Below are 19,096 nucleotides of genomic sequence, written 5' to 3' on the forward strand. Positions count from 1 at the left end.
GTGAGGATGTGTCCTGCCTGCGTGTGTGACACCCCGGGTTTGTTATGATAATAACCACAGTTTTCTAACTCGTACAAACAATTGCATCAATATTTAAGTAAAGCCAAATAACATTTTTCTATGACACAAACCACCACATCCAAATAAAATGTCCATAGAGCCTCGTCAATGATCATATATAGGAGTATTAGCGCCCCCTCGTGGATAACTGAATGTAAACACAGACAAGACAGGTAGTGATGTGAAGAATGGCATGACTTTATTATGTCCATTGCTCAATGTTTGACATATGGGGTTTGATGTGTTTATAGAGACATGCCATACAACCATTATTAGGCTCCCTTTTAAGCCAAGTGTGCCTTCCCATGGACGGAAGACAATACAACCATCAAGGACGCCCGTTTTCTGCATACAGGGGCCAATCTTGTCTTAGATCTCTACACATTTTAGTGATTGTTGTCGCAGATGCACTGACTATTTACAGTGTTTACAATAATGATGTCATGTACAAAAGAGAGAGGAACCTTTACAAATATTTGCATAATAAAAACAAAGATCTGCTCTTAATAAAAACAATGTGAAAAGAGGAAGATATCCAGTTAATAAAAATCCCTCCCATGGTAAGGTTAAGTGTGGTAGGTCCAATGAAATGAAACTTTGGGAACACAGCAGAGATACATGCATCTACATTACATTTCCGGGCTAATAGCAGTTTTTACTCTGCCTTAACTCTCAGGCAACTCCAAGATGTCAAGTCTTTCACACTTAGATTTAAAATGGTGTCAAATCGCACACAGGCAGCCCAGCCATGACACGCATTATTATCTATTGCAGAGTTAACTGGCAGACACAACATCTTAGCGAACAGCTTATCACCATGAATACAAGCCAAAGGTCAACATTTATAACCCACTCTCTACCTAAATCATCAAGGTGATGACATTAAAGTGACATCAGAGTCGGTGAGAGGAAGTGATGACGTTTCCTCTAATCGAGGCCTCCGTGTGGTAAATTAAAGCAGCTCGAAAGCAGCTTCAGGCCAATTGTGTATCAGGCACAGATAGACTTAGGCATCATGTCTCTTCTTTCCACCAGCACCCTGTTTGGACAGTAGAGGAACATCTGGACAGAATATGGCAGTCTGAGGTACTTAGGGTAAAGGTTTCCTCCTTGTACACATCTTTACTTGCTTTCTTCCTTCACAAGGACAGTCCAGATGTAAACAATGAATACTCTCTGTAATCTAGGACACTGACATATATTATGTTTAAACACATGAAGGAGAGGAAAGGGAGGAAGACACTAAAACATTATTTTCAACCTTTCTGATCACCCAGCCCTTACTCTTAGTTACTCTTAAAACAATGCGTGAGAAGGAGCAAATGCAACGAGGAAGGACTTTTTTTTTTACTGAATATTATCACTTAATGGCAGTTTTTTTTTAGTGATGTTTTTCACTTTAGTGAATGAGTAAGATTAAGACAGCGAAGAAGGGAGTGTTTCCTGCTGCTGTCGATAATGGCATGGGTATACATAGGTGATAGCTGCTGTATATAGATGATCGCTGAAGATGACTCAGTATAAAATCCTACAAAATCAAGATTTTCAAAGTTGTATCCTCATCTATCACAATATAACTTTGTGTTTTGAAACTGATATCTAAATACAGAATATACGCAAGCATAGCCCGAAATGTTAGGCCGGCTGGGCAGATTACATAAACAAGCAGTTCATTCTGTCTGTTTACAATACAATATGTTGAGTAGGGTCAACGTCAGTTTCTCTGGAAACCAGTGCCTACCGAGTCCACCGATTATTACATTTTCTTTATAGGTCGACCCTAAAACCGATTTATTGATTTCCATTCATTATTCACCCATGCATGCTAGTCTTACAGCTTTGTTGTTCTGATATTCAAGTCATTAATGACACAATGGCTGAACTAAAGAGAAGAAAAACATTCAAGGCCATTTTCATAGCTCTGTTATAAATGTGTGTTATGCTCTACTGAGCACCTTTGATAAGTCAGAACACCAGGAGAGCACTGAGGCAGGAGTAGATTCTGCCATCTAGAGGAATTATGAATGAACTGCATGATTTCTGCTAGACACAGTCACCGACAAAGCCTCCTAAAATCCAATTACCACGAGTAAAAAATAAAGTGCATTTTTAGCTGTCGTCAAGGGATGAACCTACTTTTGAGGGATTCAGAGTTACATCTGAGGTGAATTTCTTTATGAAATGAAGCACCAATATAGTGTGTGGTGAAAGTTGTGGCAGCCAAGAAGAAGAAAAAAGAAAACAATGGACTTTGATCAATGGAATTATAAGTAATATTTTGCATCATACTATTCCGGTTACCATGCACTTGCAGATTTAACAACAACCCATCTGGAACAAATTGAGGGCTGGGAAGAGACACTTTGACTTCCTTCCCTGACATGATCATCACAGCTTCCTCTGAAAGCAGTTTAATTGTCTTTCTGATAGCAGGGCAGAGCGGACCCTTCCTCCATAATCCCTCTCCCTATAGATCCTTTACTTTTAGCTTTGTAGCTGCTCACTGAGCACACAGTTAAGTTAATGATTGAGTCTTTGAAGTCTCATTGGGACTGCACCCGCTGTGTCAGTCTTAATGAAGAGTCCATAGTTCCATTGATTGACTGACAGTCGGATCTTATTCTCACAGTGTAGCCTGCAGAGTGGGATCCAGACATCCTTCCCGCTCTGGAGACTCTATGTAATTGGCCGACTCCTGGAGCTTCAGCAGCATTGCCATCTGGGTCGCAGGAAAAGACAGAGAGAGAGATTGACAGATATGTTTTGTTTTAAAGGGTTGGATTTTGCTTGGCATATATGGACCATTTCTTGAAATGCCTTTAAAGCATTGTGGCAACTAAGGATCTTCACTTAACAAACATTTCTATGATTATTGAGATAATTGTTGGGCTTATAAAATGTGAACTGCCCATCATCATTTTCAAAAGCCCAAGGGGACATCTTAACATTTGTTGTGGGGTCCAAACAACAATCCCCAATCACAAGAAACATGGTAAATCTTCACATTTGAGTGTCTGCTACCTGTCAATGTTTAGTGGAGTATTAATGATACCAGTTGCAAATAACTGCAAGGTCCAATACATTTTTTTTCTGCAAATTTTTCAACCTAGCAGGGTATTAGGATTGCAGATGCAAATGAGCCCAGCCACAGTTCATCTGTTTTGCATTATGTGCTGATAAAGAAGATCTGATGCATTATTATTTTTGCAAAAATGAACTGCGTCACTTTTTTTTTTTTTTAAATAAGGAAAAATAAAAATATTTCCCAATATAATTTTGTGTTGCTAACTGACATCTGACACCTCATACATGCATGCCTACCACACATCTTCTCTGCCCTGAACTAGTCCCCCATCTCAACAGAAACCTTCACTCTTACCAGTGGATCTGACTCCAGTGTGCTGGGGGGAGGTGTATCTTTGGGGGGCTTCTTCTCTTCATTCAGTGGACCTATGCTGGGGGGAGGTAGGTGAAAGAGCCTGGACTGGTCCTGCTGTGCATTTGGCCATGGGAGAGTCCCCCTCACCCACTCCACTGGATCCTCCCATACTGCCTTCTGCCCGTGCACCTGAGAGAAAATATAGACAAAGAGGTAATGGAATAAATGTCTTGTTGTTGTTAGCACTAATGCTACACTATGGAGGATATCTGTGTGTGTGTGTGTGTGCTCACCTTAATGCCGTCTTTGGCTCCTTCCTGCAGGTACGGTATAATGGAGTGGTTCCACAGGTCAATGAACCACTGCCTGAACTCCGCCACTGATACTGGGCAGGACAGGAAGAAGCAGGGACCTGAAAGGAGGTGAAAGTTCATGTTCATTAATCTCTTCTTCCCGATCCAATTATCCCCCAATGTTCCCTGTTTTCTGCTATAACCCTGTAAACGGTCTCTCACCTATGAGAAAGTCTGAAGTGCCGTGTTTCTCCAGGAAAGTGTGGAGGTGGTACCAGAGCTGAGGGATCCAGTCCAACACTCGCAGAAGAGCCTGGTGGCGTGCAGAGTCCTGCTCCTTCTCCTGGTAGGCTTCCACAGCTTTACGGTGCAGGTACCTCAGCAGGAACCCGTTAGCCGGTTCCACGTTGTTGGAGAACATCACCATCCTGTCGTCATGTACAAAAAACATTACTTTTACTCTATATGATAGCTTCATTTTGTATCTAATTGTATATCAAAATAAGAGGAGGCAAGGTAAACATGTTCTTTGCACTCACCTGAAGCTAAGGTGTAGACTGTGGTTAGAGGACATCTTCACAGGCTGATTGGTTGTCCCAATGATGTAAGGACTGAAACATCAACAGAGAATATTATGTACTTTCATGAAATCTTATTCAAGGGAAATTTCAGGGAAATACCGGAACTGTTGTTTGAAGCTACTCACCATTTGTGATACTTGCAGGTGAGTGCTCCATTGACAAGCTCAGTGATGGCTGCTGAATCACTAATGTCATCTATAATAACAACAAGCGGCAGCTCTCCTCCACTCTCTCTGTTGATCTGATTTGCCAGATCGGACAGATACAACTGCAACTCCTGTTAAAGAAAGGACAGGTGATGTTACATGTTCGGTGTGCCATGTTTGTATAGAAAAAGGACTTCAAGATAACTGTTTGACAAAAATCCAGCGTAATGTGCTACCTTCTGGGACTGACGATGCATGTTGAAGGTGACAGCAGCGCTGCACCCGAGGAGACAGGTCTCATGGTCGGCCTCAGATGAGTCAGTCCGGCTCCGCTGGAGAAGGAAGTGGGCCAGACGCTGAGCCAGATAAGTCTTTCCTGTCCCACTTGGCCCAGACAGGACCAACCGCCTGTGCTTCAGCAGCAAGCTGATGTAGTGCAGCATCATCGGCTTAGGAATCAGAGTCTCAAACACCAGGGAGTCAACACATTTTTCTCTGAGACCTAGAGAGAGGCAGAGACAGTGGGGAGAGGCGAAGCAATTGGATTCACATAATATTTATTATTAAATACTTGTGAACATGGTTTGTGAAAAACATGGAAATGCTGATGCTATTTCATGTTTTAACAAATGTATCAATGTTCTTTCATCGCATGTTTTAAAATGTCCTACCATCTACACACAAACTGGTTTCTTTTCATTTCTATATGGTGGAAACATTAAATTGAGTCTGTTGAGTGAGGCAATCTATCACAATCTAGATTTTGTTGCCTTCATTTTCTTGTCAAAGTTGAGTAATCATTACAAGGCAGTACAGTGTTGAGCGGCTAGGGACTGTTTTGAAAACTCTCCCTATTGGTCATTCGTGTCATGGTTGACCAAACAGGAACTCCTTGATGTTTCCAAAATGTCCATCCGTGATTATAGTTTGTCAGAACATCTTTAATAAACTGCATTACTGGGAGATTAAAACATTTTTAAAAAGCCAAATGAGGGCGAAAATGACTGTAAAACTACTCCTACTAAAATAAACCAGAGACCAGTGGCTGCTTAGAAGATAGGAAATCAATCAAAAGGAAAGTGGATTATACACAATTTTAAGTGACTAGTATCAGTCGAGAACACTAACCTTTCAAAGTGACAAGTATTTTAGCTGAACCACTGCTGAAACAACGGTAAGGTGAGGCTTGAGGTGTGTCCCCTCCTATCACCCTCTGCACTCCCGGGGTCAGCTGGAACATGTGCAGCGAATCACAGGTCAGACCCAGGCTGCCAGTCGGGTCCACTTGAGTTAGGTAGTCCTGGAAAAAAATAAAAAAATAAAATAAGTAAGGACTGATCTATTAAATCACAGCTATACTATTTGTTAGAACCACTAATGTCTACACAGTGGGAGAGGACAAACACAGACTTACCTTGAAAATCTTAGATATCATAGAGTCGAGACAGGACCAGCCAGTTCTCGCACTGACCAGCACCGATCCAAGGAAGAACTCCTGTTGCTGTTTACTGTCCTATAAAGATAGAGAGAGGGGGGGGAGAGAGAGAGAGAGAGAGAGAATGAGTGCACAAGCTCACAGCTGCAGGATTTAATGCTGTTGACATTATTGTGTCCATTAAAGGTGTTCTGTGATTACCTCTACTTGATCTCCAATGCGGACAAGCACACGTGCACATTCCTCATCCCGCTGGGAAGACACACTTAGCGTGTCAACAGAAGACACGTCTGAAAAGATTGAAGGAAATTAAATTATGAAAATAGTATAGAAATATAACTTTTATGTATACTGTGCATGTGCGTGAACTGAAAATAGGTTGAATTCCATGCGTGTCTCTTACCGGGATCTTTACAATCATTCAGACTGAGACTGAAGGACTTGGTGAGGGACATGCTCATCGGCTGCCTCAGTGAGGACCCGAGGAGAGAGGCCAGGCCTGAAGGCTGGGAGGTGGAAGAGGTGGGACCGGAGACGGTTTTTAAATGGTCATTCTCCGCCTTAAGGTTCTCCACCGTTAACTAGGTCATAGGAAGGGACGGTAAAGTTATCATTTATACTTATACTTCAGTTATTGACTTTAATGAATATGCACATGCAGGCAAAACAAACCTGCATGCTGTTCATGTCTTCTCGGAGCTGCTCCAGCTGATGTGCAGAGCTTAAGGCCTCCAGTCGGATGTCTGTCAGTTCTCTCTCTTTCACCCACAGTTCTGAGCGTAAGTCCGACACCGCCGCTTCCTCATTGTCTCCCTCTTCCGTAGTCTCCATGATCCTGGAGGAGAAGGATGCACTCATCAGGGCCACGCCCCCATGAAGTCGAAACTGGCTCTCACTATTAAGCTAACAGGTGGAGTAAGGCGTTTGTGTACTTACACAGAAGAGGTGGCAGAGGCCGATGTTTTCAGGGATGAAAACTGGTTTTCTACTTCTTCTGCCCCCTCATGGAGCATCTTTGGGGAGTTGGGAGCTGAGGAGTCGGGGGTGGCAATTTCCTCAATGTCTGAGTATGTTTTGGAGCTTTTCTTAATGCTGAATGCCTTGTTGAAGGAGCTCCTCAGCTACACAGATGGAGAGGATGAGGAAGAAAGAGGGGGAGACAGACAATCAAACCAATATTCAGTGGGTTACGGCATTAATAAATAAAAGAGCTGTACGGCTGTATTAGGATTGTTATAAATATGACAAATGCTAAATTAAAAGGTGTGATTCGTCATCTTGGGTGACACTTATTACATTTCTTGTCATGAGTAAGATGAGAAGATCGATACCACTCTCTCATGTCTGTCTGTACAATATTAGTTTAGCTTAGCATTTGGGGAAACAGCTAGCCCTCAACACACTTTGTGGTGTATTGTCATAACTGTGTGGTTGCTAGGACTGTGCCAGGCCAGCTGTTTCCCATTGTTTCTAGTCTTTATGCTAAGCTAAGCTAAATTCCTTTAAGCTTCCAGTCATTTTCTACAAATAGATCAAAGAATAGTCAGTACATGTTTTTGCAGATCAAGAACCTCACTTTTGGGTCAGTGTACTTGGTTTATAAACGTTAGTGAATAAACAGTACTTTTTATGGAACATCATGTCTTCTGATTGTCACTCATTTAATATGTATAGACAGAGTGTCAATCTGTAGTTTAGGGAGGTCAATGAGCAGATAACAAGGGTATTTGAGGATTGCATTGCAGTTTTAGATGGTCCATAATGTTGTATGAATATTATAGAGGCTTTAGGGACATAATGACTGCACTCACCTCAAAGACTTAATTAAAACAAAAGAAATAACACAACACAGACGAGGGAGAGCCTGGTCAGATGTACTACTATGTCATTATCACTATGGAGACTGCACTAAACATAGACAACATTGCTTTCTTACCCAGCTCTTTTTCTTCTTCTTCTTTGCCTCTTGGTCCTTCAAGCTACCCAGACTCGACATACTGGTCAGGCTGTTGAGACTGGAGATGCTCTCACATGAGTTCTGACGTCGAATCCGCATGTCTGGGAAACAAGAAAGCTCAACATCAAAAGAGGCAAATGTGCAGAGACAGTGTGCAGAGAAGACAGAAGAAAACAGAAAGACCAAGTGATCCATCCCCAAACCTTTCATGTTATCTGGGGTGTTTAAGGCTCCTTGTAGGCCAGCCTGGGCTTCGTCATTCCGGTCCTTCAGAGCCTCAATGGTTTCCCTCAGATCCAACAACTCTGTGTCCTACGCAAACAAATTCAATAAATGTCAGCGGGTTGGGTTGAAATAAATCGATTTGCATCTGTTTGAGTTTTACCAGGTTTTGTAAAGCAGCTTTTCATCATCAAAAAGTTGTTTTCTCCATAATTTCCATTGAAAAGGGTCTTACAGGATAAAACAGCTCAGAAAAAGCTTCTGATAATAGACCGAAACATTTCCTCCTAATTATTCCTCAAAGTAATAGTACTTCACTCATCATTACCTCATTCATACTTCAGTTCAGTTATTTTTTACATTCATACATCAGTTCAGTTATTTTTTTCACATTTTGAAAATCATTTTTAATGCACTCGGACAATGACAAAAATAAAAACCAGAAAATGGGAATAAAAAAAGGGAGTAGTAGTATTGTCTGATGTTTTAGATAAGCGCTACAACTCAAACCCGTATGAGTACGAGCTCATACACCTGGTGGGCTTGATCCCCATCACGATGTTAACAGTTCAAAAGTACAAAGAGTTTGTAACAACAGAGCCTCTCTGTGCTGCTTATTGTGTGCTAAAGTCGATCCCACTCCACTCTAAATAGAGCTGGCCGGCCCATCTCCTCAAGGTTAAAGAGCCTGTGCTCCAGGCTGAGCTGCACAGGTCAATGCGCTGGCACAAACAACAAAGACTTTTTCTGGAGTGGTCTAGACGGACCTTTCAGTGAGAGCAGCAAGGCATGAAGCTCTGCGAGAGGCTCCTCACATTTATGCACACACTAAACACTGCCTCGGGCACTGATCAATTTATTCACAGCAAAACAGGTACAAAGGCTGGAGAATGCAGGAATGGAATGTGTGGTGTGAGTGCACATGCCAGCTGTTTGCACATTTCCTTCAGCCGGAATCAAAGATGTTTTTCCTTGATCCTCTATCCTCTTCTCACTGCAGCCTCGGCCTCTAACTTACTGCACATCCAGCTCTTCGCCGCAGGCTGTGATCAAAGACGTCTCACTCCATGTTAGCACAACGCTGCCTGCTCTTAGCAGACCGCTCATGAGACTACGTTGCAGCTGGAATTTAAGGGTTGTGATTGTTTGCGTTTTAAAGTGAGGATGCCACGTTACCTTCTGATCCTGGGTCATTGACAGACTCTGCAGCCGAGTTGTCATAAGTTGCAAACTTTGCTCAAAGGCGGCCACCAGATTTGCCTGTTTGAAGAAGATGAAAGACAAAGGCAATAATTCATGTTCCCCCAAAATATTTATTAAAGTAATACTATAACAGGAAATTATTATTGATATTTTTTGTCTGTGACAGCATCATTTATATGTAGACTCTAACTAATGAAAGTCTAATACAATTACAGGAACGGATTCAATAGTTTTCCATGGCCTGTTTATTTAGTCGTATACAAGATGCTAAAAGGAGGAATAACACACAAAGGCTGACCAGAATGTCCCCTGTGGAAAAGTCTCCTCCTCGCTAATTTATCAAACACCTGAGCAGAAAGGGACAATTGCTTTCCCCCCTCTTTATACAATGTAAAATACAGTATGATACTGCATACAGCACAGTCATTAAACCAGCACATAATCAGGTTGCGATCCTTGCATCTGTTCGCCTATTCACACACAAGAAATACTTGATTGATGTGTGCTGCTTGAAATCATCCATAATGGGTGAGCTATATTGCTGCACTTGGACTAATGGAAACGCTGACATGGTGGTAGTACGGAAACAACCTTGTGGAGTGGAGAGAAAGGGCAAGGTACCATTGTCTGTGTGTGTGTGTGTGTGTGCGTGTGCGTGTGCGTGTGCCAAAGCTAAGTGGCTTGATGAGAGGTTCAGGAGAAGGTTAGCATTATTCAGGCCCCACATGGATAAGAAACGTGCTGAGCCTGCACAAAGATTATATATGACTGACATACCATGGCTTGGATTTTAAATCTCTCTCTATGTGTCTTTTTCCCATTTTATTTGAAGGGTACACATCTTGCCTTGTGTGATAATTAAAGTGTTTGTTAAGGATGGCTGAGAGAGGATTTGATTGGCTGGCAATACTCAACTCTTTAAAAAATAAAAGGTCATGAATATTCAGTGTAGTTTTTATAAAACACTGAATATAAAAGTTGGCCACTGTAACTATTAACAAACAATATTTAAAGTTGTCTTTTTTCAGCTTCTGATTTTGGTGTACTAGTAAGTATTTTCCCCAGTGACCATGTTCATCATAGTAACAGAAAATGTCACCCAATGTGGCTCATTGATGTGTTTTTTAAATAATAATAATAATAAAAACAGTGAAATAAGGTATATTAGGCTTTGGGCACTGGCAATACTTTTGTTGTTGTTGTGTGTCTGCCTGAATAGGATTATTTGAATTAGAAAAATATAGAATGCCACCAGACTTTTCCTTAGAAGGTCTGGATCCTCTGGCATGCAGAAAAACATCTTAACTCCAGCAGGAATAAACTGGCACACTAACTTAATAGGAATAAAGTGTAATGTGCTATGCAATTCTGTTTTTGCATGAAGCAGTAAGAAATACGACAAAAATAAGACAAAACAATTGAAAGCACCCTGACTGCTGTCACTTGTTCAACACACATGATATCTTTAGTTTTCTTATTATTTTTTAGTATCAGTTGCATCTGCCTCGGGGTCGATGTCATATAGGTGGACGGTTCATCTAGATGAATGACAAGTTTATGCGTGTAAAATTGGAGGGAGGGGTTACGACAAATATGTTGCCTCGAGGTGAACGGCTGTAAATTGTAGTTTTAATAATGGCAAATGTCATTAAAATGTGACTCAAATAGATTGGGGTTGGAAGCAATGTTTTTTTCCTTATGATTTCTTATCTGATATGTTTTTGTTGTTTTTCTGACATTTGACATATATTATATAGGCAGATTGTTTATTTAAAATATATTTAAAAAATATCTTTAAAGAATTCCTTCGAGAGCCTAAATCCACTTGGGGAGAGAATGTTATTTATAAAAGAATATTTCTGAAATGAATTGTGAAAATAGGTTCTTGAGTTCATATAGCACTGCCATTTAATAATGATTAGTAAGATAGAAGACAAAAACTACATACGTTTACTGTCAGCTGCGTCGTCAGATTAGACACCTTCTCCTGCGACGATTCCAGCTCCCTCCTCAGTTTACGGATTTGCTGCGAGGAAAAACAGATATGTTACACAAGAAAGAAAGCAAAGTTACACAAGTGACTTGGAGTGGAGGTTGTTCATGAACTACGACTTGTTCTGCCCCAGAAAACAGATGGATGAAAGGTCAGAAACAGAGACAGAAAAGAAGAAAGAGCAGGAAAGACCACACTTACCTCTCCCTGAATCCTTTCCTCAGCCTTAGGAAGCAGGGGGAATAAAAGTCAAGATGTTAGATAAGACACAAGGAGAGGAGTAGAGAGGAGAAAAGACTAATAAGATACACATGGAATACCTTGGGGGAAAGTCTTGTCTCTCTTCAAAGTTTGAAATGAGAGTAAAGCATAACTTTACAGACAAAAACATTTACACCCACTCAAACATAAATACACCACATCACACACTGAAGTGTAGCTACCTGAGTCTGTATGCCGCCCACACTCACTGAGGAGTAGCTGGACGAGGCGTTAGACGCCAGAGAAAGAACAGACCCGTGAACTGAAAAGAGAAAATGAAAAGCAACAAAAATAAGCCAGTTAGAAACTGAGTTGCACAACAACACTGGACAAAACGTCACGCAACAGATATTGAACTAATTCAGAGGGCTTACCCTCGTCGGGCTCCTTGTCCCTGAAGGATCCGGAGCGAACCATTCCCATGCTGCGGGGGCGCTCAGCCAACGAGATTGTGCTGCCCAGCGGTGAGGCCCCGTACAGCTCCAGAGAGGCATCGTGTGTCGGAATACTGTTGGAACGAATCATCCTCGGAGGTCCGCCGACAGGGCTGGGTACTGGTAAGAGAGCAGAGGGGTCAGATGAAAGAGAGTTAGCGAAGTTATACATGAAATACATCATTAGTGCAGTGCTATCTTAGTCAGTACTCTTCTGAGTGTGTTTAAACTCACCCATACTGGTCTTAGATGTGCGGGGTAAGGAGGTGGGTGAGGACAGCAGAGGAAGAGTGAGTGAGTCGGTCATACTGAGAATAGAATGAGAGTGTCTCCTCTCTCCTTTCTCCTTCCCTTCCTCCTCAACCTGGGAGGCACTGCTGAAACTACACAAACAGAAGGCAAAGTTAGGGTTGCTAATAGCAAATAAATAAACTTATTATCGATCTGTTGTTATGTATTAAAATCTGTTGTTATTCATTCAAATTCACGTAAAGTGTTGTATAAAAGTCTGAGGGCATTAAGGAATATCATGTTAAATGCTATCCAACAGTGAACACACACAAAGTAACCAAAGTTTGTTTATATATTTGAAATCCTGTGTGTTCTATAAGCAGGATATAAACATATAATACATTTAATAACACATTTGTATGTAGTTATGATCAGATATGAGGACACTGTTACGAAAAGTGTTTATTAAGAAAGAGTATTTTCAACAGTTCCAACTTCTCCAATGAAGAATTGTTAGTACTACATTATTGTTTGTAACCTGTGAACATGGTCATTTATTATCTGTAAATACCAGCATCTAGTTATGGATGCTTCACAGGAGGAGTTACATTGTTCTTATATTTCTTAAATCTTTCTATACATTAAATGCTAAATGGGTTGAAAAAAAAAGTATAACCAAGTGCCAATATCTTCCAATATTTGGAAAGACAAACAAATTGGTGGTAGCGGGACACAATGAGATACAATGTTGAGGGGATTAAGGCAGGGCTTTTAGAATACAAGTGAGAGGGACCATGAGGATAAACACAATCTGTAATTTCCTGAGGATCTTATCAATGGGATCTCTGTGTATGTGCAATTAAAGGACTCTACCATATTGCATCAAACTATCAGTGCATGACAGTGTGGAGTATAAGAGTGTGTGTGTCCACCTACCTTAAACCCTTCTTTGGCAGCGTGTTTCTGTTACTCTGAGAACTGTGGAGATTAAACAATGACATTATTAAACCAGTGCTGCAGGGAGTTATTAAACTCTCAAGAATAGGCAGCAGGCACAAAGAAGCACATCACGTCTGGCAGACAGCTGGTGTCAGCCGGTAATTATGACTTCAGTCACTGGGGCCCGTACAACACCGATAATAGGCCTTTGGTAATAATAGCCTGAAACCCACTCAGTTTCTCTCTCTCTCTCTCTGTGTGTGTGTGTGTGTGTGTGTGTGTGTGTGTAGGTGGATGTGCATGTTTGCTTGTTGCATTCGTTAAAAACATAAATATGACTTTTAGCCTTCTCGTTGAATCATATTATATAATTTAGGCAATATTTACTAACTCAACATTTATCTAATTTACTATCTTCTTACAACTCAAGTATCTGGCTTTCTGATTAAATCTCAAAGTAAAAGCTATCAAAGTCATATTGAGCCGGGTTCAGTTAAGGCTGCCTCTAGAGTAATATTCTTAAGTATATTCTGAGTATATCTTTAATAAGACCACAAACATCTTTAGCAGTATGTGGCATTTTGGTGGAATATTATTATCTCGTCTTTAAAGTGTTGTTTCTCTACAATCCAAAAATGGCTTTCCAGTATGAGAAGTATTCTGTCATCAAATACCAATCAAATCACTTTTCCATGTCCTCACTCAATAATGGAAGGTAATTGCATGATCGTAGCGTAGAACAAAGTGAATAATATATCAAAGAACTACCCTGATCACTCCTGCCTTCCCTTGAACAATTAATAATGGTGGTGCAGTTCATAAGCAGACCAGTAGGTGGAGTTACATAGCAGCATCACAAAACATGAATGACAAAACATCTGCGTTAAGATATGTAGATCGTTGTGACGTGATTGGGTTTAAATATATGCACAGTTAAGGATTATTGAATCTCACCTGTCTGTGAGAGACAATGGGACTTTACTTCCAGAGCTCCAGATGGCAGGAGGGCCTCTGTCTTCCTGTCTATCTTTGTGGCGGGACTCTAAGGTGGTGTAGCCTCTCGCCAAATTCTCCCTCTCCCTTGCCTTCTCCCTCTCTCGGGGCTCTGGGGCGAGACTCATCTGGAGGGGCAGCGACTCCATGCTGCGATGCAGCCCAGACAGACGAGGGTAGAGCAGGGGAGAGGTACTCCCTCCGCTTCCTTGAACCCCAAGAGAAGAGACCTGCCTCGGCCCCAACCCAGTCCGTGAGCTTGAGAAGCAGGCCGAAGAGTTCACATTGAGTAAAGGAGCGGGGCTGGGGGTCAGCCGGGGGCCAGTGGAGCTGCCTGCTGAGCTGGCCAGGTCCTGGAGCTTAGAGTAGGGAGGAATCTTAGGTGGCAGGGAGTCTTGAATTCCCATCTCTAGGCTGTTTAAGTTCAGCTTGTCAAGCTGGGCCATGGATGGAGGTTTTGCCAGGCTGCGCATTCCTGATAACCTAAAGACAAGAACAATGTTGAGGCAAATACAAATCAATACTTTGTTTGTGAAAGAGTGTTAAATAGTACTGTGAAATGTTTTTTGTGTGGCAGTACTTGAACCCTGATACCTGTGTGTGTTGGGTGAGGGCAGATCCATGCATTTGCCACTTGTGGGAGGTCTCAGCCCCTGTAGCTTCCCTCCGTTCTCTGAGGGGGTCAGAGCAGGGCTGCCCTTCAGAGACCCACCTCCACACTCAGAGTCAGATACCACAGCTTTGGCTTTGGCCCTCTCTTTCTCTTTCTCTCTGTCTGTCTGATTGACAGGACTAGGACTTGGGATCCCACGACCACCTGCCTTACTCAACCCAGAGCCAAGTCCCGAGGCGGGCTCCTTGAGTCTCGAGCCCTGTGGTGGTTTGATCAGCCCTGAGCCTGTGTCCATGGTACTGCTCACTGGGCGAGCTGAACTCGGCCGGGTTAGAGTCAGGGTGCTCGTCTTTGCCGGGCGAGGCAGAGAGCGGTACTGGAGAGACGTCCTGGCATTTGGAGATAGAAAACCACTCTGGTCGCCGTTTGAAACATCAAGACTAGTCTTACGTCCTCCACTGCCACCCCCAGCCCCTGGTTTGACAGGAATACCTGAAGTTTTGGGAATCTTCCCTACAGTTGCAGAGCCACAGGGTATGGGCAGACTGGCATTGTTTGTGCCATTATTGGAAGCTGTGGTAGGCTTCTTGAAGCCAAAGTTTCCCCCGGTTGAGGGCCTGACAAGGCCAGACGGAGGTTTGCGTTGCTCACCAGCACCGCTGCCATTTCTTAGGTCTTTACCGGCATCTGAAGAGGAGCGTTGAAGGCCGGAGGTCTTCACTGCTAACCGAGACTTATCCATTGGCTTGCCGTCTGACTTTACTGTACCTAGAGAGGTAGAAACGGGAAAAAAGAAAACGAAAAATAACTGATGAGTGAGTGAGACTAACCAAGCCATATTAGGACATTATATCTTATCTGACTACCTACACGGTCTGACTGTCTGCTGATAAAGACAAATCCCTGTCTGAGCAGACAGACAGTGTGTAGACCTGACTCTTCGCCAGCTTCACCCTCATACACACTGTTATCATGCGGTTACTTCTCTTTTCCATCCTGATGAACTAAAAGACTTTTCTATGACTTTCCAGTAAGTACACAGAGTACAGAGTGCTGAGATTAACATGTGCGGCATCGCTGTGGAAAACTGGTGTTCACATTCAGAGTGTGTCTGCGGGTAAAAGTGCATGAAACACCCAGTATAACTGAGTTCATCCACTCTTTAAACCTCTTTGGGGAAAGAGGGCAAAGTGAGAGATAGCCCGGGTGAAAAGAGGTTTATGTGAAATTTATGTGATTTTGTTCCCATCTGTACATTTCCCAGTTGGCAAATTAACTGGACTTGTTTGGAAGTTATTATGAGGACAAACCTATTAGACACATGTGCACTGTATGCACCACCCACACAAGTGCAAGCCCACTCTAACCACACTCTTAATTTGTATCTAATGGGAGTTGTTATGGGAGGTTTATATACAAGGCATTAACAGAGTCAAAGAACTGCTGTTGAATGGGACCCACCTCCGTGCTGCCTTGAGACATCTGGAGTCACTTAAGGGTATTGAAAAAAGCCTGCAAAATAGGCACGCATAGGGCCAGACCTATATATATATATATATATATATATATATATATATATATATATATACCACACACACTCACAGTTCTCTGTGATTGGATCTTATAGGAATGTGACACTGACAACACATTATGTGTGGAGTTCTTTTGTAAATGTGAAAATTGGGTTCACATGTCAAGTCATAAAGCTAGTCCATCATATAACCGCACGCAACATTGCGCGTTCCAAGAACATGAAGCTACAGAAACACACACCGACTGAGAATCCAGGCGTGTGTATTCATTTTGACATAAATAAAGTCTGATTTACTGACTATTGAGACAGTAGAGTTCACAGCTTGACACAGTGGCATGTGTAGAAGACTCTGTGAATGACAACATGTCTCGACAAAGAGACCTGCATGTGTGAAGAGAACCTTTCTAACACTGCCATCTCTGGATATTGAAGGAAAATGGCTCATTTATATTCTCCTTCCCTATGTCGTCTTCTATTTAAGGCCACTGTGGTAGAAGGGAGAGAATTATGGAATTATGTATCTACACATATATGCACGCACGCACGCACGCACATGCACACGCACACACACACACACACACCACACACCACACACACACACCTCATACTCCTGTCTATCCTTCCCGACGGTTTCCAAGGGAGAAGAGTCGCCTCATTCCAAGACCCCACATTGCACATCGTCTCCCATAAACATGCATGTGCTTGTATATTTGGTTGTTAAGATACAGCATTAGTGTTTAAATGTGTGTATGTGAGAGGTATTTAAACATTTGTTGCAGAAAGATGGCAAAATGTATCTACAGATATGTGTCCGCAGGAGTGCATGTGACATACATGATACATCAGTGCTGACGGAATAATGAATACCTGCACTGAGTCACATTTACAAACTACATTCTGTTTCCAGCAGGTATGCAATGTGTTTACACCAAGTGAAACATAAAGAAAATAACACTAAATCAGTTTGATGTTTATGTTAATGATCTCTGTTGTCCCATAATGAAAACTGAGGCTGTGATGATAGCTCAAACAATTTGAAGTCAAACTTAATGTAAATTGAACTTATGTCCAAAGTACATAAAATGTAATTTGAATAAATGCATAAAAATATCAATAAAGGGTTTAAAAATGAAAAAATTGAAAGTCTAAGAAGTAAAATAGTTTGAGGTAAAGTGGTAAAGTGTTATGAAGGAACGGGTTTACCAAATAATTAATTAGAGTCTGAAACTCTGTGGCAAATTGAATAGCCTTGATATCAGATTCATAATTTTCACATCCATAACAATAACACACAGAAATCACAGGCTGGTTCAACACACTTGTTCGACATATCTGTCATTTCAACAGCTGGCAATGCAAACACAGGACAGTCCCATAGAAAGATGACTGTTTACACAGACACTGTGTATCTAGCATGGCACACAACAGCACAGCCAATATCCTTTTGTTTTGGTTGTCTATATGTGTGTGAGTGCGTACGTAAATAAAAAATACACAGATGGTGTGCTTAAAAAGCAGCTGCACAATCGGCACTATTGTGCTCTTTGTGTGTGAGTGAGAGTGTGTGTTTGCGTGCTAAGTGTGATGGGTGACACTCTGTAAGGCTGGCACAATCTCAGACGTCTCTGCACTCACAAACGCACACTATTGCAAACACGCACACTGTCTCTGGTCCAGTTGTTTTGGGTACAAGGCCTTTATTTAAGGGCTATAAATTCTCTCTGTCCGGCACAAAAATAAAGCTTGCATAGGAAAGGCTGGACCAATAGGAAGAAAAGAAAACACTGTTGCTCAGTGTGTGCATGTGTGTGTGTGTGTGTGTGTGTGTGTGGTTGGCAGGAAGGGAGTGGGCAGTGATGGGCGTTTGATACATGGCACCGCTTTCTAAAGGCCCAGAGGGTGGGCTGCAGCTGTGGATGAATGTGTGGGACAAAGACAGAGAGTGTGTCTGTAACTGTCCGTGGGTGTGAGACTGCCCAAGAGAAGGGAATATTAAAAGACAGCCAATGTATCAGTCTGTTCAGGTTATGAAACTAAATCAAGTGTAGCTATATATATTACATCTCACTGTGTGTGTGTGTGTGTGTTTCTCCTCTCACCTGCCACTTTCAGGCCACTCTGAGAGGTGTGTGTTATCGGTGAAGTGACTCCTACAGGTGGGTTTCTTCCTTTCTTCAGCACGTTTCCTTGACCCAGGGTCTGAGGTTTCTTCAGTTCGCCCTTCCCTCCTTCCCGCCCCACCCCCTGTGTCCGCGTCTTTTTCCATTTATTGGCTGCTTCGGACTTGAGACTCCCTGTATCGTAGACGCCGCTGCCCTGGCTCTTCTGGCTGGGTTTGGTATCGTCACTGTCCCATGAGAGACCACTCTCCACCAGAGATCTCTTCTCTGCATCCGTACGCATCTAGAATGAGAGAGACAGACACAAGCTTAGAGACACTCTATCAATAAAATGTTTAAGAATTGAGTGTGTGAGATCTGACTTACAGAAAATGTGTATATGGTAAGCCATTTGCTTTCTAGGCATGGTTTTACTTGCATATCTAAAACTAAGTAGGCCCATCAAAGTATGTTTTGACTGCCTAAAAAGCAAAGAAAGTTTAAAAAACTGAATAGAAAGCATCATGGCAGCAAAGTGCTGCTAAAAAGTAATGAGAGAGAAACAAATTTGTTCTGATCTCCAATACAAATGGGTATTTGGCTTTTATTGGGAAGTTAGTAAAATGGAAAGATTCCTACACACTAGAATCAGAGCTTTAAGGCGTTATTAGTGACATTTTGTTCAAAATGGAAAAGTAGAAGTTTATATCCATCTTTATATCC

General features: G+C 42.0%; 1 protein-coding gene across 5 annotated transcripts in view; it reads right to left on the bottom strand.

Annotated features, from left to right (window-relative positions):
* Nucleotides 1–234: 234 nt before the first annotated feature.
* Nucleotides 235–19,096, bottom strand: part of LOC117733428 (neuron navigator 1-like) — an 80,026-nt gene continuing 61,164 nt past the window's right edge. For all 5 annotated transcript variants that reach the window (XM_034537063.1, XM_034537062.1, XM_034537064.1 and 2 more), the window contains 24 exons: nucleotides 18,374–18,677; nucleotides 14,722–15,508; nucleotides 14,089–14,610; nucleotides 13,132–13,173; nucleotides 12,199–12,347; nucleotides 11,905–12,084; nucleotides 11,713–11,792; nucleotides 11,225–11,302; nucleotides 9,250–9,333; nucleotides 8,055–8,163; nucleotides 7,831–7,952; nucleotides 6,831–7,015; nucleotides 6,567–6,729; nucleotides 6,298–6,475; nucleotides 6,096–6,184; nucleotides 5,874–5,972; nucleotides 5,588–5,759; nucleotides 4,696–4,961; nucleotides 4,439–4,590; nucleotides 4,272–4,343; nucleotides 3,955–4,160; nucleotides 3,733–3,851; nucleotides 3,440–3,628; nucleotides 235–2,779 (listed from right to left, as the gene is read on the bottom strand). In XM_034537063.1, coding sequence (XP_034392954.1) covers nucleotides 2,684–2,779; nucleotides 3,440–3,628; nucleotides 3,733–3,851; nucleotides 3,955–4,160; nucleotides 4,272–4,343; nucleotides 4,439–4,590; nucleotides 4,696–4,961; nucleotides 5,588–5,759; nucleotides 5,874–5,972; nucleotides 6,096–6,184; nucleotides 6,298–6,475; nucleotides 6,567–6,729; nucleotides 6,831–7,015; nucleotides 7,831–7,952; nucleotides 8,055–8,163; nucleotides 9,250–9,333; nucleotides 11,225–11,302; nucleotides 11,713–11,792; nucleotides 11,905–12,084; nucleotides 12,199–12,347; nucleotides 13,132–13,173; nucleotides 14,089–14,610; nucleotides 14,722–15,508; nucleotides 18,374–18,677 — 4,443 coding nt within the window. In that variant the 3' untranslated portion in view covers nucleotides 235–2,683. The remainder of the gene's footprint in view (nucleotides 2,780–3,439; nucleotides 3,629–3,732; nucleotides 3,852–3,954; nucleotides 4,161–4,271; nucleotides 4,344–4,438; nucleotides 4,591–4,695; nucleotides 4,962–5,587; nucleotides 5,760–5,873; nucleotides 5,973–6,095; nucleotides 6,185–6,297; nucleotides 6,476–6,566; nucleotides 6,730–6,830; nucleotides 7,016–7,830; nucleotides 7,953–8,054; nucleotides 8,164–9,249; nucleotides 9,334–11,224; nucleotides 11,303–11,712; nucleotides 11,793–11,904; nucleotides 12,085–12,198; nucleotides 12,348–13,131; nucleotides 13,174–14,088; nucleotides 14,611–14,721; nucleotides 15,509–18,373; nucleotides 18,678–19,096) is intronic.

The sequence above is a fragment of the Cyclopterus lumpus genome, chromosome 7, assembly GCF_009769545.1.
Source record: "Cyclopterus lumpus isolate fCycLum1 chromosome 7, fCycLum1.pri, whole genome shotgun sequence".
Lineage (NCBI taxonomy): Eukaryota > Metazoa > Chordata > Actinopteri > Perciformes > Cyclopteridae > Cyclopterus > Cyclopterus lumpus.